Here is a 23,886-nt window from a genome sequence, read left to right as displayed (position 1 = left end):
ACCGGTGACCTTTCGTTTTACGGGACAACGCCCCACCCACTGAGCCACACTGGTTCAAGAAATATGATTCTTGAATCAGTGCCTGTGATCTCTCTCGCTTGTCCATGCCCTTGAACCCATGCTGACCTCTCCTCTTCTAGACTCACTTGCCCTGCTTTCCCACCCTATCTGAGAGCCAGACTGTCTCTGCTTTCAAGAGAAGAGATGGTGGCTGGTCAAATCTTTCAGTCTCCACAGTGGCAAGTCCTCTGTGATTGACTGACTGATTGATTGATGGGTTGATGTGGGATGGCTGTCATACCCAAGATGCTCAGGAAGGCCTCCCAAAACGAGCAGTTCCTCGTGCCCTTCAGCGTTTGGGTAGAATTACGTCCTTTGCCAAGGGGCATGGCAAATCGTCAGAACAAACCGCCCCTTCTTACTCTCCTGCCCGCCTTCCCCCTTCACACCCATTTTACAACTTTGACAAAGTGCAGGGCATTGGTGCAAAAACCAAATGCTCTGTGAAACTTTGGTAGCAGGCACAAGTTGAGCAAAAAGAAACAAACAAACAGGAGAAACAAAACTGCCATGTCAAAAGTCCGGTCTCTCTACAAAGGCGCACACACCTCCACCTGACCCACAGAAGCACAGAGCCAAGACCAAGCACCCCAACCCAGAATGCGACAGGAGGCCAGGGTGACCTCGCAGGACCAGACGGAGGCGAGGCTGCAGCGAAGTCCTGCTGACGTCGGACTGGAGAGAAGGTCTCCCCCTGGAGGCCGAGTTCCACACGACTCCTCTCCGCTGACGCCACAGAGAACTCACTCCCGGGCACATGTGTCCCGGGGCAGAATGCTGAACGGGGGCGCCTGAAGGATCCCGAACCACGAAACCCAAGATCCATGCCCACTACTTCCATTTCAGCTCCTGAAGCAGGCCGAGCATGCGCAGTAACCGGTGCGCACGTGTACTCACATTCTCACGCTGAACACGGGCAGCGCAACACGCACCAGTTGGCAGTGCTTCCCCGTGATGGGTTCTCCAGCGAGGTGCGTGCATTTCTGTCACAGCTCCGGCCCGGTGCCCAGAAATTCAGCACTCCGAGCACGCACGAACCCCTCGGCCACGATGAGGGCACGTGGCCTGGAGCGGTGCTGCGGCCATGACTGCGTGTCCGCCCCGCCCCTTGACGCACGGGCATCACCGCCCCCTCTCCGGAGGGCCCCCGTGCGCGGGCCCAGCTCCTTACCGGGACTGGCATGGGTGTGAGTTGCACCTTCGGACCTGCGGCTCCGGCCGGCTGGCGGACGGGCAGTCGCTGTCATTTACCAGAGTCGTGGTCTTGTTCACAATCCGCGTGCAGGACACGACGGTCCTGCGTTCCCCTGGAAACCAAACCCCAGGAGGCTGAGAGGCTGCGGCTGCACGCGCCTCGAAAGGGCACTCATTCTCGCGTACAGAGAAGCGCTCCCGCGCCTGGTTTGATCAGTCAGTCATGCAGCTGACTGCTGCCAGGGACAGGGAGCTCTAGTCTTCGTGAGGAGGACGTGTGAGACGTGGTAAGGGCAGGGTGGGGTAGGAGGGAAGTTCTAGAACAGGATACGAAAGAGGCGAGCCCTCAGATTGGCTGTATCACAGAGGCCCAGGTTCTGATCTCGGTCTTCGGTTTCTTCAACGATTGCCAACCTCTATGTCTGTTCATTTGATGTTTAAAGTTTACCAACTGATGCTTCTCTCTCTCTCTCCCTTCCTCTCAGTTTAAAAAGCAATGAAAAAGTGTCCTCGGGCAAGATTTTTTAAAAAATGGGGTTGTCGTCATCCTAGATGTTGGGTATGGGTGAGCCACGTCCGGTGTCCACCCTGCCTTCCCACTCGCTGGGGTGGCACTCCAGGGTCCAGGCCACCCTTTCCTCGTCCATCCCAATCTGTGCCCCACCTCCCAGGACTCCACTGTGTGTCCAGTGCATCAGAGTGACAAAGGACATTGTACTGGGGGATAGCAGGGGGCTGACCACCCAGGAAATACAGAGGGAAGGGAACCTAAAATATGGCAGCAGGTGGGGAAGCCAGGACTCAGCCCTGAATGGGTCCCTGGACTCTCAGGCCTTTTGCTCTTCCCTGCACCCTGGAGTGGGGTCACTGTGGCAGAGAGGAAAGCATATCTGGAAGCAAAACATCTTCAGGTGCCCCTCCACCAAGCAGCAATGGGGTCACTTGTCATACCTGGGACATAGCCGGACCTCGGCCAGACCCTGACTCACAGATCAGGGTGGGAGGGCCCCGTGCTACAGGCAGAGCAGCCACGTGGGGACTGCTCCCCCAAGTAGGAGATTCTGTCCAAGAGTTTTGCACAGAGACCTGCAGCGGGACATGGTTTGGTTCCCGTGGAAACACTGATTATGTGGCCAGCCTGTCCCATGCTCCAAGCACCGGCCACAGAATGCCCCAAACTCACGTCTCCTTCCTCCAGCACAGCCCCACCGCTGTGGCCCCGAGACCCCGACGCTCACCTCCTCCACAGTGCACGCTGCAGCCCTCCCAGCCGCTGTGTGTCCAGATGAACAGAGAGTCCTGGGGTTTCTCCGGCTCGCTCTGGTTCTCGGCAGTGCCGTTGACGGGAATGGTGTACTCGTAATGAATGCCGTAGTTTTGGTCATGAAACAACAATACCTGGATGGGTCGCAAGAGAAAAGGCGTTTCCAAATCCTGCAAGAGCCCCAGGTTCCTGAACATGCACAGTGAGCCACACCGCGCCATCTCCCTGCCGGTGGGCACTGGGTTTCAAAACAGGCCCCACCTCAGGGTGCTCCTTTACTTCAGCGTTGGGCTCCACGTGTACTCAACTCTGGACGAAACGCATGTGAACCATCAGCAGAGAGTTCTGCGCTCTCTCACTGGGGAGAGGACCGAGGCAGAAGAGGAATTTGGGGATGAGCAAGTTTGTGTAACCGTACGTCACACGAGGAGAAAAGTACCGGCTCCCACAACTCACCCATGCAGCTGTGCCCCTGCCGGCAAGCGAGACATGAACAGACTGCTTTTACCTAAAAGGGCACCTGAGCAGGTGGGGTTGCTCCACGTCTTTGAGAATGAATGTCACCGTGTAAGGCAGGCTCAAGGGCAAACACGGCCCACTGAGGGGGAGCCTTGGGGTGTCTGTTTGGGATCCAAGGCCGCGGGAGCCTTCCCACTGCAGGGGAGCAAGGAGGATGAAGAGCCCACGGTGTGGTGGAGGCCTGGCTCAGGGCATAGAACCAGGGGTGGGAGGTGGGGAGCAGCTGCCCTGCACCATGGGGACAGTGGGTCTGAGCTCCTGCTGAGTGAGCATGGGGATGAGCCCACTCTGTCTGGTGATGCAGGCGACAAGCCATGTGAGGACAGAGGTGCTCTCCTGGCTTGATCTGCACGCACACGGTGCACATGAATGATGCAGAGCACGGCTCGTGGGAGAGCCTGGCCGTGGGGGATGGGTCCTCATGCTTGGCTTGGGACCGGTGGGTCCTCCTGCATCGAATCAGCTAGCAAGTCCACTTCCTGACCGGGAGGCCCGGGAGAAGGGCAGCAGGAGCTAACAGCAGACGTGCAGGGCACACCTGACCTGACATGGGGAAGGCCAGGTGGGAAGTGCCAGAGGTGGGAGCCATCTTCCCTCCTGAGGGTCTTGCAGCCCTCCAGGGGCTTGAGCGTGGGGTGGGGGGCGGGGCCCTAAGAGCTGCCCAGAGAGCATAAACAGGCACTTCTCCAAGAAACAGACTTGCAGGAACGCATTTGGAAACATGCCTTCAGTGTTTTTTTTTTTCTTTTAAAAAGAAAACCCTTTAAAAGAGATCTTTATTATCTCAGTATGGGAATAAGACCGATGAATGGAGAATCCAGATGAAACCAATTTCGTGCAATTTTGCAGCCATGTGCAATCTGCGTGCCCGTGCATGGCTGGTTCCAAAGGCGGGTCCCCGTAGCTCCACCGGCGCCCCGGACCCTGCAGAGCACCGCGTGCATTTGGGTTTGGGGACAATGACTACACACCGCCAGAGGGGCACCTCTCGGGTCTAGGTGTCAAAGCTGCACATAACAATATTTATTTCACGACAGAGCAGCAATCCGCATTAAAGAGGGCGGGGACCTGGGCTGCCTTGGTGCCGGCTCCCCCCCCCCCCCCCCCGAGAGCTGGCTGACAGTTCACTCGGTGCAAGAAGGCTTTCAGAAAGGACGGGAAGCAGACCCATCTGGGCGTCTGCTGGAGAAAGCAAATGCAGGGGCTAACAGGAGATGTTTTGGTGAGAGTCTCATCTTGTCCTTTGCTCCCTCCGGTAGCCCCTCTGCATGTGACTGCTGTTCAGTCAGGAGAGGAGGGCTCGCTCCAATGACAGACTAGGGAACAATCGTATCATGGAGAAGTGGCTTGAGTCCAGGTCCCGGGGCCCTGGACACCACCTTGCAAGGCTGTACCTGCAGAGTCAGTGGGCTGAGGGTTTGCAGTGACCGACTTCCAGGCAGTTTATGTTGTGCACGGAAGCCAGCCTGCTTTGCACCCTCTGTGGGTGACGCTGCATTGGGTGCCAGGGCTCACGGCAGAGCTGTTTCCTTAGGAGATTCCCTGGGAGGTGGCCAGGGACCACAAATCAATGGGGGGAAGGACTTCCCAGCAGAGACTGAGGACGAACTGCACTCTGATCAGAGAGGCACAAGCTGCCACGAAGCCCGTTCTTCAGAGGGAGGCCCGGGGTCTGTCACAGCGAGCTGTCAGAGGTCAGCTGGGAGGACTCCCGGGCCCCATCTCCCCTGGAGATGTTCGACACATATCCTCACAGCGATGCCTAGGTGGGCGCTCCCTCAGTCTGCAGGAGTCCTCCCTGACCCTTAGACAGGACACTCTGGCCGCACCTGCCCACACGGGTTTCTGGAGACCACCCTGGGAGTCACTCACTATTCCCACAGAACCCGGCTCTCCCTCCCAGCCCCCCACCTGACGCTTGCTGCGAGCCAAGTTTGGAAAATCTGAGCGATGCTGGTTTAGAAGGAAATGGAGCCCCCAGCTCATGTCCAGAAGGTAATTTCCAATGTGGACCGGCGAGCCGCGGGGGCAGATCTGTGCCACCTGATACAAAAACTCAGACTCTGAGCGGGTCCCTTTCCTTCACGCCGCCGGGTCCCACGTGGCCAAGCGGGTCCCCCCCCCCCCCCCCCCCCGGAGGCAGTCCCTTTGGGAAGCAGGTTGGAGCTCTGCCAGGGAGGAGGCGGGCAGGGTGTGGAGAGGGGAGTGTTCTGCAGCAGGCCGCGGAGGGATCAGAGGAGGGAAGCTCCAGAGAGAGGCTGGAGCTGCAGGTGGCCGGTCACACCCCGGGAAACCAGATGCAACTTCCTGCCACCCGAGGCCCCAGGGAAGAAGTCGATGGCAGGGGGTCAGGTGGCGGGGGGCCCTCCAACCTCGGTCTCAGGACAAACAGGAAAGCGCAGCGAGTTACCATGAGGTGCAGCGGGATCTTGGTCGGCCCCTTGGCGGAGATCTTCTCCCACAGGCCCCTGCGCACGTAGCGCACGGTCGTGCCTGCGATCTGGAACTCGCCCGGCAGCTCGATCTTCCAGTCGCTGTTGATGGACCTCTTGCTGGAGTCCTTGAGGGCTGGGGAGAAGACGCGACACCGGGGTGTCAGGAGGGCCCGGCCGTCCTTGCGGGGAACAATCTGGGTGTGCCGAGTGGCCGGCAGAGGCCTCCCCACCCTCGGGGGGGGGGGGGGACAGGAAGCGGGGGAAGGCGCGCTTCCTCTGGACCGAGAGCGGAAGCCTCGCTTGCAGGGAGCAGACGCCTCACGACCCACCACAGGACACAGGGAGAGCGGCTGGGGACCCGCCTTGGGTGGGCTGCCTGTTCCAGCCTGGACTCACGCTGAGGGTCCGGGGAAGGGCAGCCGGGGCCAGGCCCATTTCATTGAACTTAGACAGTCCTCTGCCCGACGAACAAATTCTATGTTAACGGGTCCGAGGCTACAAAACACATTTTGCTGCTTTAGCAAAACTCAGGGGTTCATTTTACAGTTACCTCCCTGGGGCTTCCAGGCAAGGAGGGCGGCCTGACTCCAACACCCAAGGATTCAACACGCCTACGTTCATCAAGTGCACGTTCCTTCATGAAATAAGCGTCACTCTTGAGTAGTGCTGACTGCCATTCATAAAACCAGCCGTGGGGATGTGGAGAACCACCACCGCACAGGGAGTGCAGTCAACACCATTGTAACAACTGTGGGCCAGGTGGGTGCTGGACACATCGGGGTGATCCCTCTGTGAGGTACGTAAATGTCTAATCGCTGTGTTGCACACCAGAAACTAATACAATGCCGAATGCCCAGTGCATTTGGAAAATAAATTAGTTTTTAAAAAGGAAAAATGACATGATTCTATTAGAGTCTGGGAAGCCCAGCTGCCCACAGATAGGGATGGGCCTGGGGTGGCGGGGGCTCCCACACGGCAGCTCCGTGGGCCTCGGCCTCGCACTTGGCCCGCTTACTCTGCTCCGGGCGAAACGAGTTGGGAGAGACAGAGAATCGACCGCACTCGGACAGGCCACAAGCAAAAGAATTGGCCGTCACAGCATTCCTGCGAGCTCTGGCGGCGCCCGGCTTTGCTCTGAGGCCCTGGTCTGGCGCTGCTGAGTTGGTGAAACCTCCCCACTGTCACAGCTCTGGGGGGAAGGCATGTGCTAGCAGGGGTGGGGGCAGCTCTCATGGCCTCAGAACGAATAAAGGTCGCATGTTTGTCCGGGCCCTGCTTCTGGCCGCCTCCACAGAGGCTCTGCAAATGCAGCTTTTTGGTGGCCCCTCGGCCCCCCCACATCTGAGAGCCAGCGCCCCTTTCTCAGGAGAGTTCCATCGCCACGACAGCCCTTCACACATTTTGCAAGGGGAAGGAACCCCCAGAGCCGGCTAAACATCGGAGATCAGCGGTTCTAAGAAGCATGCGGATTGCTTCAAGCCGATGCCTTTGGTGGAAGTGTTTAGTGAGCAAGATTCAAACTTTGCAGGGTGCTGTGATCCATGCTGAGAAATCGGAACTCCCCACTCAAACTGGAATTCACGCCTGGCACTCCTTCGAAAGGGCGAGGCTCCAGCCTCAGAGATTCCTTGGACACTGGAAGACCATGCTTAGCAGTGAGTACAATGGTTCAGGGGGAAGTCCAGTGAGACACTGCTCTGTGGGGTCCCTGTGGGGAGGACGCACTTCACCTCCAGGTCCTCCCGGGGCAGCCTCACCCCCGCCCCCCCGCCCGGAGCGAGAGCGCCGGGGGAGAACAGGCTCCAGGGCCCATCACGGGTGTGAGTCCTTTCCAAGGCCTGTCCACAACGCTATGTTCTCTTCTTAAAGAACGCCCCCAAAGGAAGTAAGTTTGGGCCACACACGTTCCCACAACCTCTCGATCCGGGCACCAGTGGGTATTACGTACAACTTCCCTCTGTCTGCACGCCTTCTGAGGTCAGTGTGCACGTAAAATCACGAGTTCCAGACCTGGACACTTAACTGGGGCTAGGAAGAGAGTTACCGATGCTTCGGTCGAACAGGCGGGCCGTGGAGCTCAGAGGGAAGGGGGTTCCGGAGGGACTCGACTCCGCCGGTGGCACCTGGAGCTCTGACCAATGGGGAGAACTGCCCGGCTCCACCTGGGTCGGAGGCTGGGTGCTTCCGTGCAGTTTGCCGAGAAGCCACGAGAAGGCTCTCAACGGCCAGCGAGGCTGCCCCGGGGACCAGCGTGGGTCCCTGCTGTCCCTCGCTCCTGGGACAGACAACACCTCAGTGGGCCGGAACGTGCCCAAGTTTCCATCCCGGGCTCTTCTTTCTCCCTGTGCATATTTATTACGCATTGTCCCTGGACTTCCGGGCACTGTGTGGGGGAAGATCATGAGCCATTCTGGGCAGCGAGGGAGGGGGGACGCACAAGGGGGGTGCACAGCCCCTCGGGACAGCAGCTGGCCGGAGGCCCGCACAGGAGGCCTGGCCCGTCCGCAGAGCCTCCCCCTGCACGGTGCGCTGCGCGGAGGCAAGCGGGCTCTTTTTGTCTCTCTCCCTCTCGGGTTCCGCTGGAAGGTCTGACCCACGGTCAACCCACTTCTAATCCTGGCACGGAGTCAGCTCCTTTCATTTCCACTCGGAGCCCGGCCAGCACTGTTCTCAGCTGCGGAGGCAAACTGCAGAGGCATTTCCTGTTCCAGGTGGCTTCGTGCAGAGAGCCAGGCCGCGTGGGCTGGAGGTAGGTGGGGTGGAATTCTTCAGGAACTGCTTGCGGCACACGTGAGAGTGACTCCGGGTTGCAGGGGCCTCGCCTTCCAGGGCACCCGGCCCCGAGTGCAAACGGGGCTGGCTGGAACTGACTAGAGACACGTACCGAGCATGGAACACCTCGGGGCTTGCCCCGGGGCGCACGCCAGGCCCTGGAATTCTGGGACTATGCCTGGGGGGTAGGATGAGGGGACCCAGGCACGCTCCAACCTCCCAGGGAGGTCCCCTGCTTCCTGGAAACTGGGAGGCACTGATCTCCTCATGTTGGAGGCTTGCTCCTGCAAACCCTGCCCAGGAAGTAGCAGTGACGGGCAGTGAAAGGCTGTCCTTATCTGTCCATCTCTGGCCATGACCGAAAGTGCCAGGGCGACTCTGGGAGGTCCCATGAGTTCCAGCAGACCCAGATGAAATGAGGAGCTTGGACGAGCTACTGAACCCCTGGAGTCGTGGTTTCCTCCTTGGGAAACCGGGCAGAGCAGCACATCTGGGGGCCCAGGGGGCAGGTGTGCAGAGCGGAGCAGGCAGGTCAGTGCGCGTGGGGCCCTCCGGCCTCGGGAGCTGAGAGGGACCGTCCGGGAGGCAGCTCCCCCTGCAGCCGCCACACTCCTGTCCTCGTTGGCCCTGACAGTTTCCCGTTGAAAAGCTCGTTTCCTGTCGGAACTACAAGCCGAGCTATCGGAAGGACTCTGACATCCTCTGTCCACTTCACACTGCCCCCCGAGAAGTGGAAAGGATGCTCCCCTTCTGCCTGACACCCAGGGCCGGGGGGCCGGTGAGGAGTGTGCTGGGACATCTCAGAAGCTGGGGCCGGAGGCCGAGGGACTGGCTTGTCGGGGTGCCTGCTTCGTGGAGGAACCAGTGAGCCGACCTGGGATCTGAGCCAGCAGCTCCCAGGACACTGGCATCGTGATTTTTTTTTTTTTTCAATAAGATGAGGGTCAGAGGGGATATCAGCCTCCCTCGGAGGCCCACGGTCCCCTCCGGGGAGCAGAGGCATCATTTGCAGGTTGGGGAGGGCCAATGAACCAGCCGGTAAGGTAAATTTCGGGGGTAACCCCAGAGGACGGGGCTTCCGACACCCATGCTGGTGACGTGGGCCAAATCCCTTAGGTGGGCAGAAGGAGGACAGGGGTGGCACAGGGGCCGGCGCTCCCTTTAGAAGGCACCTGCAGGCACTGTCTCATCTGCACAGTGACAGCCGGGACAGCTGCCAAGGATGCAGGCTAGATGGGGACGAAGTCCACAGCAGGGGGGTGGGCAAAGCCACGGGGCTGCTGGAGACCAGCGTGGACGCCACAGCCTTGGGGAGGCGGCAGCTGCGAGGGCGGCAGCGCTGGGGACCAGGCTGCCCGGGGCCCTATTTACTGGTGAGCCCCAGGGTGGCCACCTACAAACAGGAGCTCCCGTCCCCACTCCCGGCTTTTTCCCCAGGGCAGGTGCATGAGGGTCACTATTTTAGTGTCCGAAAGTGGCTCCTGGTTCTCACAGAATGGGACGATGGCCCTCACGGTAGACTTGCCAGGCAGAGGACGGGTTTGTGTCTGTCCCATTAGGCTGCGAAGCAGACACCGTTTCAGAGAAAGACTCAGATCGTTTCGTGCAGTCTACGAAGGCAGGGATGCTGCCAAAGACACTTTAAAAAAAAATCAGCGGTAAGTCCCTGGCTGGTGTGGCTCAGTGGATTGCGTGTCAGCTGTGAACCAAAGGGTTGCCGGTTCGATTCCCAGTCAGGGCACATGCCTGGGTTGCTGGGCCAGGTCCCCAGTAGGGGGCGCACGAGAGGCAACCACACATTGATGTATCTCTTCCTCTCTTTCTCCCTCCCTCCCCCCAAAAAATAAATAAATAAAACACTTTACAAAAGTAAATACATAAATAAAACTCAGTGATAAAAGCATTTCATGAGTAACTCCATTTTGGCCAAACTAACTTCACTCTTCAGTCTGAAGCCAGAGAGAGGTCGTGTCTCACCCACTTTAAACAACCTCAGAGAGCACCCTGACACAAAGACCGAGAGGCTATAACATGGGCAAGCTCAAGAGGGGGGCTACCTGGCTAGGCTGCCAGCCACTGCCCATTTGAAATCCAACCCCAGACAAGAACATGGTGGCGGGGGGAAGGCCGCCGGGAGGACACGGGTCACAGCATGCCCCGTGCCGCTGAGCTAAGGGCAGAGGCAGCCCCCTGGGCACCCGGCTCTCACACTCCCCTGGTGTTCACGTGCCAGGGAGACCTTTTCTGGGGCCCACATGCAGGCTGGGAGGTGACCTTAGGCTGCACTCAGAGGGTCGCTGTGGCCAACAAGGGGTTCAAACGAACAATTCCTCTGAGGCTGTAAGCGTGGTTCTGGAATGGAAGCCAGTTCTTCCACAGAAAGACTTCAGGGTCGGAGGTCAATGGAGTTCACCATTAGGAATCCGGGGGACACGGCGCTCAGTGGAAGGCAGGGTTCTCTGGGTTCCCATTAGATCGAGGAGTCATGCCCAGAGCCACGGACAGCCTCCAGGTGCTCCCTGCGGGTGGGAGATGCCCCGGGGCTGACCGGGCCCTGCCTGCTCTGAGCTCTCCCGGTGTCGCTGTGGCGGCTGCGTGCTGCCACACACAAGTCCTCGCAGCTTCTCCCCGTCCAGAGCTGGTGGCTCCTACGGACCCCCCCCCCTTCACCCTCCCCCACCTTGAGGGTGTCTACTCCTTATCCCCATGTGACAGTACCCACTGGCCCGCTCTGATCCCTCCTGACCTCACACCTACGATGCGAGTCCCAGACAAGGGCCCGGGGGGGACGAGGCTGAACCAGATGACCAGCCTGATTGTGCCAACGTCCATTCTCAGGACACGCACGGGGAGTCAAATAATTTCTGCGTTACCCAGAAAGCTGTGGGCGGGTTTGTCCTCCACCACGCGGATCCTCCGAGCGCCGGCGGGGATGATTGCCGCTTCGATGTAACCTGTAGTAACAGAAAACGTAGGTGAGCCACACCTGCCCCATCTCCCACCAAAATCCCCTCTCCCACAGCCCCTGGAGTGAACTCAGAGCCGGCACACTGTCACAGCTGTGACAAGAGCCAACTCACAGGAGTGTTCTCATACGACAGAATCTCCTGGCTGCCGAAATCCAGAGAGCATCGTCTGCATGACCGAGGGATTGAACTGTATCCACCCCCCAAATCCACTTGTTGAAGTCCTAACCCCTGGTACTCAGAATGTGACCTTATTTGGAAATAGGGTCACTGCAGATGTAATTAGTTGTGGTCATATTGGAGTACGCTGGGCCTCTCATCCAATATGACAGTCGTCCTTATGAAAGAAGGGGACCCGGACACGCACACAGCACACAGGCGAGAATGATGCAGACACGCGAAGCAAAGGCTGGGAAGTCGCACCTCCAGGCCCAGGAGCACCGCGGGTGGCCAGCGAAGCACCGGAAGCTGGGAGACAGGCCTGGGGCAGACCCTCTGGAGGGCACCAACCCTGCTGAGACCTAGACCTCGGCCCCACCCGAGAGCCCGTCTCTGTGGGTCACCCGGTTTGCGGTCCTTGGTTACCGCAGCCCCGGCACACCCAGACAGCTGGACCTCTGCCCGAACAGCCCCTCCGGGGGAGTGCGGGGTGCATGGACGCCTCTGGACACGCTCACCTACAGGAAGTTCCTCCGCTGCTCACCGGAGTGTGGACTGTCCCCAAACCCCCCTGGATGGCGGCAGGGGCTCAGCGACCAGCCCTCGGCCACGACTACTGACTGCCTAGGCCCCGAGTCGGGGCCATCTCCTGCCGCCACGGCCTGGCCCTGTGGGCACCTCGGCGACCATCCCCGTGTGGGTCTGCATCACCGGGCTGCAGAACCCAAGCCGAGGGACGTGACTGCCAAGGTCCAGATGAGTTAATTTTCCTTATTCCTCAATGGGGTACCGCCCTCCCCAACGGGGTTCCGCCTTCCCCGAGGTATCTTTGCAGCCAATGCATGCTCGCCACTCCCATTTTTAAGCTTCGCTTTGGCACGAGGGGCAGCACTGGAAAGCCACCGGTTCTCTCTCCCTTCTCACGCACCCTCGGGTGCGGGGGCTGATGAGCAGCGCAAGCTCAGGGCAGGTGCCCCACTGGGTTCAGCTCATCTTCACCTGACCTTGGGGTGACGGGGCAGGGGCGGCACTGCCCTGCGTGGGCTCCACCCACCCTTCTTTCTAAGGCGAGCTTCTCCAATCACGACATGGAGGGAACCGGTGACGGAGGGAAACCCCGACCAGCACGGCGTGTCCTCGGTCGCCATCTCTAACTCACCTCCGTCTTTCCAGCGCCCCGATTCTGACCGGGGGCCCAAAGGCTGCCCCAAGGCCGGTGCAGAGAACAACCAGGAAAGAGTCCCGTCACCACCAAGCCCCAAAGCACCCCGTCTGTGGTCCCTCAGGCCAGATGTCCCCAGGGCAGAAAGCAGACACCACCGCGTTGACTGGGTGTGAACTACGGTCGAAGGGGAGACCTACGCCAAGAATTCATGGGATACAGTCAAGTGTTAGGTACGGGAGCAGGACTCGATCTCTGGAATAACCTTCCATTCTAGTCTCTGCCACGAAGCGGGAGAAATCCAGCTGGAGGGACGCACTCCGGTCTCAGCAGGAAGCGCAGGTAAACCCAATGCCTTCTCCCAATGCTGTTCTAGCAGAACACACCATTGGTGCCTCAAGGACGAGTCGTTAGAACAAAGTTCACAGTGACGTTGACCTTCAACCGGTGCCAGCTCTCCCGAAAATGGACACCACCAGGCTAGGAGCGCATTTTCCTGGGAAAGGGTTTTTGTTTGAATTTCCCAGGTTGACTTGCTTTTTAGATGGTATGGGGGTGGCATTTTTTTTTTTTAGTAGCCTTTCCTTGGCAAGAAAATCATTTTGCTAGGAAGGCTCAGTGATAGAGCACAGGTAAAACCCTGGCTGTGGGAACTGAGGCTGCACATTTCCCCTGGGTTGTATCAAATACATATATACCTGTGTGTGTATGTAAAATCAAAGTTTTTGTTCACAATCAACTCAGAACATATTTGGAAAGGTTTTTCTGTAAGTTTGTACTTTTGCCCGTTTACAAAAGTTCTTCAAGAGGACATTACTGTCCCTGTCTTCCCTGGAGGCTGTCTGGGTCTAATTAGAGAGGACCCCTTGCTGGGGAGGCCCACGGGGCTGGGCTCGTGCTCTGGGCCACCTCGTTAGAAGACGAGACCGGCGCAGATGGGCCAAAGTGAGGCCATGACCTTGAGCTTCAGCATGAAAACCAGGAGGGTGCTACCCAGTGGCCTCTGCCCTTTGGAGAATCCAGCCCCGTACTCTGGGAACCCCAACGCAGGCAAGTGCCACCTGCAGCTGAACTCCCTGGCACGTCCTGGCATTTTCTGGCCTGGTGCCAGGTGTGGCGAGGGGAACACGGACCTGCCCCAGCGATGTGCTTCTGCCTGGCCCCCACCCGGGACTCCTTATCTTTCACAGCTTTACACGTGGTTTTATTCCAGAGTTTTCTTTTGGGCAGTCGCTCTGTGGCCTCGACTCCATGAAGACAGTAAACAGCCCTCGTGCTCACACACGGCCTCACGCAGCACGGCCCACCCCCACCGACCCGCCCAGAATACCGTCAGCACGCAAGCCAGGCGAGAGCCCCACACCAGGCGCTGCACCGCTGGGACCACACGTGACACCCGCAGGTCTTACATGAGAAGCACTTGGGAACAGCCTTTGCCATCACACAGGTGGACACCTTGGTGCAGAGGTGGTTCTTGACTGAGGAACAGAGACAGCAGGGTGATCGGTTTACACGCACGCTTCAGGGGCTGGCATCGCGGAGCTTAATCACGGCGAAGGGAGCCGCGATGATGTCATGTTACGTCATCGCCGCACGGCGGCCAGTCTCCCTGTGGGACCTTCAGACCCGGCATGGTGCAGGGGCTCCACGGGCAGCCACAATAAATGCGTGACACAGGGACCTGCCCACTTTCACAGGGGAATGGGCCCCCCACCGCCCCTTCCAAGGACAGACTGTTTAAGAAGGTTCTCTTCGAGAACAAAAGGCAAAGGGGTGCAGAACCTTTGGGTCACCGTGGGGGGCGGCCCCCGGTGGGGGCCTCAATCCAGGTCTGTCCTGGGTGTGTGTGGACAGTGGTCACCTTTCTAGTGCTAGACACAATAATGTGAAGAACAACAGTTTAATGAATGACATGAATGCACCATGCCGGAACTTTCGAATGACTAGACTCAAAACACCAGGCTGTTCGGTGCAACCAGAGGCTTGGGCGGTGTGACAGCCGGGCTGAGTTGATTCCTTTTGCACAGGAGTTGCCTGGGTGCTTACCTGCTGGAAGTTGGGATGCTACCAACCGGCCGGAGGGTAATAAATAACCCACACTCAGGGTGCGCACATCCCCAGTCGCTGCCCTGGGACTTCCCAAGGACACGAGAGAGTGACATCCTGGAGGCGTGGGCACTGTCCCCACGTGGGTGCGCTCCAGATTCTCGGTTCAAGTATTCGGGTGAGAGGACCCCGAGGAGTTCAGACAAGGGTCAGGGTTTCACGGAACTGGGCAAAAAGCCCGGTGTGATTGCTTTTTATCTTCCTGGGATGGTGTTTCTCTTTGATATTCCCCCTTCAAGGTGATAAGACATTCCTTCTCTGGAGCTGGGCAGAGACAAAAGTGACCTTCCTGTCTAGCTAGGCTGCCAGAGGGAGCGGCCCATCCAGCCACAGCCCGAGTCACCCAGAGGTTACACTCCCCCCCCTACGGGGGGGCTTGAAGCCATTTCTGAGCTGGGTTTCTCCTGCAACCTCAAATGTCCTGCCCGCATCCCCATGGAAAGTTCCTCTCTATGTGTGAGGGCTCAGGGGCCACCAGCAAGCCTGCAGCCTGGGTGAGGTACCCCCCCAAAACCTGGGGCTCCCCAACTCCCTGCTGAGCGGCCTCTGCCTGGCACATGGACCCAGGCTGTGTGCTGGGGGCGTCCCCTCCCTGGACTGTGACCGACGTGGGGACAGCTGAGTTTTGATCCCGTTTACCTCAGGCTCCTAAAGCGGTCGTGCTGATGGCTGGAGAGACTCGGGCAACTGTCAGCCAATCTCTCTGCGTGCTCCCCAAAACTTTCCCCCAGGATGGCAGGCCGGTGTTTGCCGAAACTACTCCAGAGGGGCTGCCCACTCACAGGGAGGGAACTCCACCCCATCTTCAGGAAACAGGGTCCCTCTGATACTCAAGCTTATGTGCACAGACTCCAGACACGAGGATTTGGGACATGACAGCTTTCGACTTTAAAACGAAGGCGTGACACCAAGTGTGTGACACTTGGCGACCGCCGCCGAGGATGACAGAACGTTTACAGGTAAGGGGGGGGGCCAATGAGGGCTGGTCATTCCCTAAAGGTCTGCTGAGGCCTCTGTGGTCCAGAAGCCAGAAGCAAGCATGTGAGGCCACAAGCCAGGGTGGGGATGGCCACCCCCAGGAGACCTGGAGGGACGGGTCTGCCCGTGCTGAGACTGGAGACCAGGAAACGGATGAGATGCTGGAAAAATGGACGGTGCTTCGGGCCGCACCTGGGTTCACACTAAGGGAACAAAACGCTGGAGGTTTGCAGAGGTGGGGCCCCACGCTGGCCGGGGAGTGGCCATGGGCCTGGCTGAGCTCGGCCCGCCTTCCCCGGAACGGAGCCGCGGGGGGGCAGCCGAGTCTGTGCGTCGGCGGAGCCGGTGTACAGTGTAAGGGAAGAGCTCCCGCGCCTCCTTTGCGCTTTTTTGGTCGCCAGCGAGCCCTTGCCAAGGGCAGAGGTTTCGTTCCCAACTGCCCCTGCTGGCACCGCTGCAGAGGGCAAGGTCAAAGTCTCATGCTGGGGCCCAAAGGCAGAGAATGGCCTCAGGTGGGTGAGAACTAACAGCCGAGACCACCAGAGTTCCAGAGCAGCGTTGTCCAGAACTTTCCGAGACGGCAGCGACGTTCTCTCTGTCCTTGCCGACGCTGCAGCCGGCAGCCGCGCAGGAGGCACAGAGTGCGTGCATGGTGGCTCGTGGGGCTGCGGGCTCGGTTTTTAAGTCTGTCCAACTACAGTTCATGATAATGAAAGCGTGAAGGGACTCAGGGCCCAGGAGCAACTAGGCTAGACGGGACGGGGCCGCCCCAGCACCACCTCCGTCGGTGTCAGGAGCCTCAGGTCGGCACAGACTCGCCCGTGAGCACCTGCACCACGGCGGACCAAGTGCCCTCTCTGCCTTTCAGAAATCACAGGAGACTGAGGTTCCAGGTCACCCTATCTGGGACCAGCTGGCCCTCGAACGAGAAGCGCGGGGAAGGCACACACTCCGTGGCCTTTGGGGCAAAGGCACTAAACAGCCACAGCACCAGCCGGCTGTCCCGTGGCCTCGGCAGGCAGCGCCCGGGGCCTCGCACTCACCTGTGCCCCGAGAGTGGCTGAAGTCACCCTTCACCACGCGGCAGGTCTTGCCGTCCCCGCTGCAGACACCGCACCGGTCCTCTTTGGCCGCCGAGCCGATGATGCCGTCACAGCCAATTTTCTAAACGACCAGAGAGGCGGGTTATTCTGGGTTTCCCACTCAGAGGGGGTTTGCACAAGTGTGTCCTGTGGGGCCTACGTCTCCAGGAGACCCAGCAGGCCTGGTGCCGGGAGCCCGTGACGCTTTCAGGAGCCCAAGAAAATACATAACTATTCTAAAACCAGAAGAGAGAAAAAAAAGAGTAGAATCCAGCTTGTATTAATATTATGGTTGTCATTATAACCACATAGTTGCCAAATATATATTTTAAAGATTTTATTCATATGTTTTTAGGGGAAGGGGAAGGGGAGGAGAAAGAGAGAGAAAAACATCATTGTGTGGTTGCCTCTCGTGTGACCTGGCCCACAACCCAGGCTTGTACCCTGACTGGGAATTGAACCAGCAACCCTTTGGTTCACAGGCCTGTGCTCAATCCACTGAGCTACACTAGCCAGGGCCAGTCAAATATATTCTTTAGCATTTGTTACAGAGAAGGGGGGCCCAGGAAGGCCAAAGTACCCCTAGAAGCCACCCTGAGGCCTGACACCCTGGCCCCTTCTAGAGGCACCGGAGGCAGAGGTCACAGGTAGGGAACAGCCACTCCCACACACCACCCAGGGCGGCCCCAGTCTCACACGATTCCATAATCCGTGTTCAGGAAACACGTGCAAATGGTGACCTCTCGCCCAGCTGGGCCCTGGGCAGAGCTGGGAGCAGGAGACCCTGGTTTTCACTGTGGATCCTGTGTCGCTCTCTGCGGTGCCTCGGCCTGGCAGTAACCACCCCTGCCCCTCCCTGGCCAATGGGGCAGTTTAGTTCTCTCATATCTGAACTGGGATTTTCCCATATAGATTTTGATGGTCTTTGCTTTGTGTTTTTGTTTTTCCTGGCTGGGAAGGAAAGCACTTGCTCTCTTCAACGTAAGAGCTGTCTTCCAGCAGCTGCCTCCTTCTCCCCGTCCCGTGGGAGGGTCGCCTCTGACTTCTTGTTGTAAACTGGGATGCGGCCTGCAGGCCGGGGGCACAGCCCTCCCCTCGGCATTCCCTGGGCTCACGGTGGGCTCCGCCAATGCCTGCAGCCCTCACCTGGCCCCATCTCGACTTCGCCCCGGTATCATGAAGGCACACGTAACAGGCCCAGAGTGGGGGCCTGGAAAAGAACATTTCCGAGCTCCTCTGCACCTCAAAATCACTTTCTTCTGCTTGTGTGCTCAGTTGATGCTTTGGCTGCGGAATTCTGTAATTCTGCAGAATTCTGTAATTATCTCAATTTTCCGCCAGGGTGAGTTTTGCTGTTTGTTTTTCTTGGTCTTTCTCATTCCCACTTCTGGTTTTCTTCAAATAGTGAATCGTCTCTGGTTGACCACTCATGTGGGGGCAGGAGGCCCACAGAGAGGCCAAACAGAGGGGCTAGATTGGAGGGTGGGAGGGTCGCGTGGTGGGCTTCCATTCAGGACAGGTGGGTGGGAAGCTGGGGTCGACTCCCAAGCCCACAAGGCTGAGGGGCCATGCTAAAGCCCCAAGGTCAGGCACCTGCTCCGACTGTCCCCCGTTTGTCATGCAACCTGGGACAGGAGCCCCCTGGTATTTTGCCTGAAGGTAATACAGCCTGTCAAGCTGCAAGTGCAGAGCTGGCCATGGTCAACCATGTTGCACGAACCCCTGACTTGTCTCCTTATTTTCAGCCGACTCCTTGCCCCCTGCCTCCATCCCCAAACCCCGGACTCCCCCAAGCACATTGCTGTCCTTTGGGTGGCAGCTCCCCACCAGCTCCGTGCTGGCCTGTGCCACTCGGCACCTTCCACGGAGCTCCCACCCACGCCCGACACCCAGAGAGGGGTGCCGGGCTGTCGTCCATGGCCGCCTGCTGCTTCTCTTCATCACGTGTCTCTGCTCCTCATCCCGGGATGGAAGGGGCGTGAACGCCCGGCTCAGTCCGCTGGCCCCGCCCACAAGGTGGTGTGGAAGGTCAGTTAGATAAAAGGGCGAAGGCAATGACGTCGGACTCTGAGGCCCTGCTGTGAACACGGCTCTGGCACGGACCGTCACGCGCTTCAGTGATGCCGGCGGCAGCGTGACAGTGTGCGGAAAAGCAGCTACCACCCAGGAGGGCCTTGTTGAAACACAGGCCCCGCCAGGAGTTAAATCCCCCCCCCCGCCCCCCCCCCCCCCCCCCGTGCCTGAGAGCTTGTCATCCCTTCATTACATGGGGGACTCAGAGGCCAGAGCCTCTTAGAATTCTCCTAAATCCCCCCCAGCAATTATTCTGCTTGCCTAACCAACCACTGCGCACGCACTCAAGGGGAGGCCAAGGAATTCCGGACGACAGGAACAGTCCGCTGGAGTGGGTGGGCTTCAGACGCCAGAGGACTTCAGCCGTAAGCGCAGCCCCCGCCTGCACCCCGCACCTCCCACACCTCTATGCATTTCTGCCTCTCTTTTCAGGCTGCAGTCAAAAGCTTCCCCCCCCCCCCCCCCCCCCCCCGAGCCAGCTCCTGGGAGAACGCAGATAATCAGACACACTCCCTCCACCGAAGGAGGTTACAGACCCCGAAGGTGTTTCATTTTGGTTCCTCGTCCATCGAGCTCGGGGTGCGCACCCCCGTTGAGGTCCCAGGGAAGGGCGGCCCCCACTGCACGGAGTTGGCTGCTCAGGCCTCAGAGGGGAGCCGAGCGCATCTGGCTCCAGGTGCGCCCGGGCCTGGCCCCCGGTCTGACGCGCCCACACAGGTCAGTAGCTGGGAGGCGGGCTGGACCGGAGGGGTGTATTGACGGGACGTCTCTGCTACGGAGGCCAACGGTGGGGATCGTGAACGACGGGGCTCCTGATCTATAGGGACTTGCTGAGAAAGAGACGATGTTTGTGTCTCTCCCCCCGGCCCCACCCCACTCCCCGCCCTCACTTTCATGAGCGCTGTTAACTTCCGTGTCAGCACGGTAAGTGCCGTGTGGCTCACTGGAACGAAACCTAACTCGGGCCTCGTAAAGGCAGAATGCAACGGTGTTCCCGTGTTCTGTGTGACGGTGTGAGGCCGCCTGCCCTTGGGCGCCTCGGCGCCCCCCGCTCCCGGCCCGCCTGTCGCTGTGTTCCCAAAGTTTCCCAGAACTCCTCCTGCGACCCCAAAGTAGCGACGTTTACAGCTGAAGGAACCGAAGGAGAAGCTAGTGAGTAAACCAGGGAAATAGTTCTGTTGGTGCAGCTGAATGTAAAATGTGGGTAATTCCTACTTTTTATCTAACTAGATTACACCAATGAATAGGTACAGATCCTCTGCTTATAAATCCGAGACTTTTAAAAAAATTACTTGTACTATTCTTCTCTTTAACTGATTTTTTTTCTTTTTTTTAATTTTATTTTTAGAGATGGGAAGAGAGAGAGAAGGAGAGGGAGAGAAACATCAATGTGTGGTTGCCTCTTGCATGCCCTTCAGTGGGGACCTGGCCCACAACCCAGGCATGTGCCCTGACCGGGAATCAAACCGGCAACCCTTTGATTCGTAGGCTGGCCCTCAACCACTGAGCCACACCATCCAGGGCACTTTTTGGATTTTGATTCAACAACTATTGTATCAGGGCGATCTCTTTTTGCAATGTGAGAGGTGCTATTGTCCCCTCTGGGCTCCAGTGCCCCTGCCCTGAGGGGTCGTGCTTGGCCAGCATTGCACTCCGTGCAAGGGTCAGCAGATGCAAGGACCACAGTGATGGAGGCATTTGCGATAGACTGGCAGGTGCAGGTGGCGTGACATCTGGGTGGGCATGTGTCCCCAGGCCATTCCCGTCAGACCCTGGTGCGAGGGAGACTCTGGCGCGATGGTGCCCTAGGACCACAGACTTAAGGCCATTAAAATACCTCCAGTGGCATCTCATCCTCTTTGTGTGGCCACAGGACTGCAGTGCTGCCATCGTGGCACCTGACCAAGGAGACACCTGACCGAAAAGGCTGCAAGGACAGCCATGTCACAGGAGGGGCGCACCAGTCACTCAGTGCTGGAATCTCGACCGGCCACTTAACATGGCCCCATGGGCTGGAAAACGTCAGGATTCTTAGAAACACCTCCACGTTGACAAGAATGCTGCAGGTGTTGTCAGGGGCTGGAGGTGGCCAGTGGGCAAACTCTAGAGGGAACAAGCACCTTTCCTTGGGAAATGGTCCCTAGAGGGACGTGTGTCACTGGGCTGCAGGATGGCCCACACAGATGTGAGACTGAAGGAAAAAATCGAATCCTGTGCTTGGCTTGTGAGCAGTTTGTGGAGGACCATCAGTGAGTCCTCGTCTCGGGAATGAAAGGTAGGGCTGCCGTCCACATGAGGTGGTGGCCACTGGGGCCCAGCTCATCACCCCGTCACTGCCTCCTTCCCTGGGCGGGCGTCCGGCCAAGACTCCTGCGCACCGAGAGTCCATCACCCGCACGCACCCGCACTTGATAACACAGCCAGGCGGTGCCAGCCACGTCTGGATATTGCCAAGCTTTCCTGGAAACCCCAGTTGGGGGCGAGTCCGGGCTTTGCAGGGAAAAACATCCACGAGGTTTGCAATGGTTAGCTGCGGGGATCACCCTAGAAGTTGCCTCTGGACCATGTCTTCTGCCTTTCTCCCTGTCACTCACTCTCCAAAGTCTTGCCGCCCTCGGCCAGGCTGGGGGACATGGACGGGATGAGGCAGATCTGTTGCCTTCAGGGGGCAAGGGGACTCCCGGCTTGGGGACAGGATCGTGGCCCAATTAAGGGGAGAGGACAGCTTCTCCACCCCAGGGGGCGGGGCCCCTGGAATTGATGGCTGTTCAAGTGTTTTTAGGGTTGCGCTGAACCTGAGCGTTAGAGAGGGATGTCAAGTCCAGCAGGTGCTGGGAGCCTGACCCACCTGTCCCCACAGGACTCCTGGACAGTCGCTTCTCTTTTCCCGCTGAAATCCGAGGACCCCTATGTGGCCCTTGGCGAGCAGACCCCTCGCTTAGGCTCACACAGGCCAATGGGGGCCACGCAAGGGAAAGCGAACCCCGGAGGGCAGACCTGGCTCTCCTTTCCCTGCCACACGGATGTCAATCCCAATACCCCCGCCTGCCCGGGGGCCTGCCGTGTCCTCCAGCTCTGGGCGGCTCACCTGCTGAGGACACCGCTGAGGGAGCTGGGCCACAAGGGCGGTGACAGCATGTGTCTAAAGTGGGGGAGGGGGGAGGGGGGCTTTCTGGGCTCTCACCTAACTGGCCAGGGAGGCACCGAGTCATCAGGAGACAGGGCACAGGTGGCCCAGTCCAGGTGGTGTCACCTGAGCCATGCCCCTGTAGGTGCTGGAGACACGCAGCCTCCTGACTCCCCGTGCCCCCTCCCATCCCACCTGCCGAAGGGCACCTGTGCTGACGGACAAACAGAGGATCAGGGTCCCCTCTGTCCCATCAGGCTGGCAGGACCCCCAGCTTAGGCTCACGGGATGCAGGTACAAGGTGTGCTTCCATCTCCCCTGCCTGCCCCCCTTCTCTCTTTCTGTCTTCTTATATGACATTTACCATCAGTCTAGTGAGCCACAGACACCCACCATCAGGACGGGTTTGGGGACTACGCCCCAAGTGGGTGGAGCGGTGCCCAAAAGCCAGGCAAGTTCATCTCCCTGGGCACCGTGTGCGAAGGAATCTGCTGATTCTGTGTCTCTTGTAGCTAACCAGAGCAGTGTTTGCCCAGAAATGCACGTTCACGTGCACCTTCCAAACTCACCTCAGCATTCGACCTGCTCTGCCCTTTGCCGTGACGTCTGAAGTTATTTCAGCATTTCTGCACGTTTAAACACCAGACGGCTACTCTTGCAGCCACCTCGACTTTGGGGTGGCCTGCCCATGAGCCTGCAGGAGGGGTCCCCATCTCCCAAGGCCCCTGCTGCCCCACACCAAGCGCGCCGGAGGGGAGGGAGCCTCCTCCTCAAAGCCCCCCCCGCCCAGGACACAAAGAAGACACATCACCTGGCACCTGCCGTGCACGCAGAGGTCAGTCTCGTAGGGCCCGCAGGGCGTGCCGTCCAGGACCCTGTCGGCCACCAGCAGCGGGGCCTCCTTCCCCAGGGGCGAGCAGTACAGTTCACACGGCTTATCTGCAGAGAACAAGGGGGGCGGGCGCTGATGTGAGAAGGGCTGTGTGGACCACGCGGGACATGGGTGGTTATTCTGCACAGGAACCTCCAGAGAGAGAAACACCAACACCCTGGTGCTGCCTCTCTGCTGGCTGGGCCTGAATCTCCACCACCAGGCTCCCGAGCGGGTCCTCCCGGTGGTGCAGGGAGTGGAGAAAGCCTTCTGGAGCTGACCGGACCTCGGGGAGGGGGGGACCTGGGCACCCCAAATGAAGACTCCTCACCCAGCGTCCGGGCTTGTGTGAGGAGTGATGTTCACTACCTACCCCTGTGCTCAGCAGCTTTCTGTGGCTCGTCTCCCCTGGAGCCCTGACCAGCACACTCAGGGGACAGTCTCGTCGTCGGGCGGGAGAGAGGAGTGATCAAAGGTTACCAGGACGCATCCCCCCTGGCCAGAGCAGGTTGAAAACTGCGGATTTTAATGACCTTTAAACCAAAGTGTGGCCTCGGTCCTTGGGGGCAACTGAGCTTTGAGGGGACTCCCTGAACAGCAGGAACCATGCCGGGGAGGGTGGTGGTGACGAGAGACCGTAGATAACAACTATTACCCACCGCATGCCAGGCAGCGGGCTGGGCGGTGTCTCTGCATTTCCGGCACACGCGGTCATTGTTCAGTTTCACGGGTGGGCACCCCAGTCCCTGATGGGCGGGGCCCGATCCCGGTCTTGGGACTCCACCTCAAGTTTATTCCTGTCATCCCTGTCCCCTCTCTGAATGGAGAACTCCGGGGGCCGACACCACCAAGGGGCAAAATGGGGTTGCCGAACACAAACCGCCAGGGCTGTGGACGTTTTGGCTTCTGAGTGGAGGTTTAGGCTCTGAGTTAAGCCAAAATGGGATGTCGGGGGAAAAGCAAAGGCTATTTTGAGCTACGTTAGAAAGAGCAAAGCTGGGAAAGATGAAGGTGGTTTATCTGTGCACCCCGATGAGAATCGGGGACTCCCCACACCTGGGGGCCCCACCTCGACGGAGGGATGGCAGGCATGGCTCTGGGCAGCAACGTACACTCCA

The 23,886-nt window shown here is 58.9% G+C and overlaps 1 protein-coding gene across 2 annotated transcripts in view; it reads right to left on the bottom strand.

Moving 5' to 3' along the window:
* ADAMTS17 (ADAM metallopeptidase with thrombospondin type 1 motif 17) overlaps positions 1–23,886 on the bottom strand; it is a 188,851-nt gene that overhangs the window by 30,090 nt on the left and 134,875 nt on the right. For both annotated transcript variants that reach the window (XM_036012953.1, XM_028502431.2), the window contains exons 14-19: positions 22,709–22,836; positions 16,659–16,779; positions 11,118–11,198; positions 5,448–5,605; positions 2,493–2,652; positions 1,232–1,367 (exon numbers count right to left, since the gene is read on the bottom strand). In XM_036012953.1, the coding sequence (XP_035868846.1) occupies positions 1,232–1,367; positions 2,493–2,652; positions 5,448–5,605; positions 11,118–11,198; positions 16,659–16,779; positions 22,709–22,836 (784 nt within the window). The remainder of the gene's footprint in view (positions 1–1,231; positions 1,368–2,492; positions 2,653–5,447; positions 5,606–11,117; positions 11,199–16,658; positions 16,780–22,708; positions 22,837–23,886) is intronic.

The sequence above is a fragment of the Phyllostomus discolor genome, chromosome 12 (assembly GCF_004126475.2).
Source record: "Phyllostomus discolor isolate MPI-MPIP mPhyDis1 chromosome 12, mPhyDis1.pri.v3, whole genome shotgun sequence".
NCBI classification, from domain to species: domain Eukaryota; kingdom Metazoa; phylum Chordata; class Mammalia; order Chiroptera; family Phyllostomidae; genus Phyllostomus; species Phyllostomus discolor.
The sequence above is the reverse complement of the archived record's forward strand: the minus strand, read 5'-3'. Positions and strand labels throughout refer to the sequence as shown.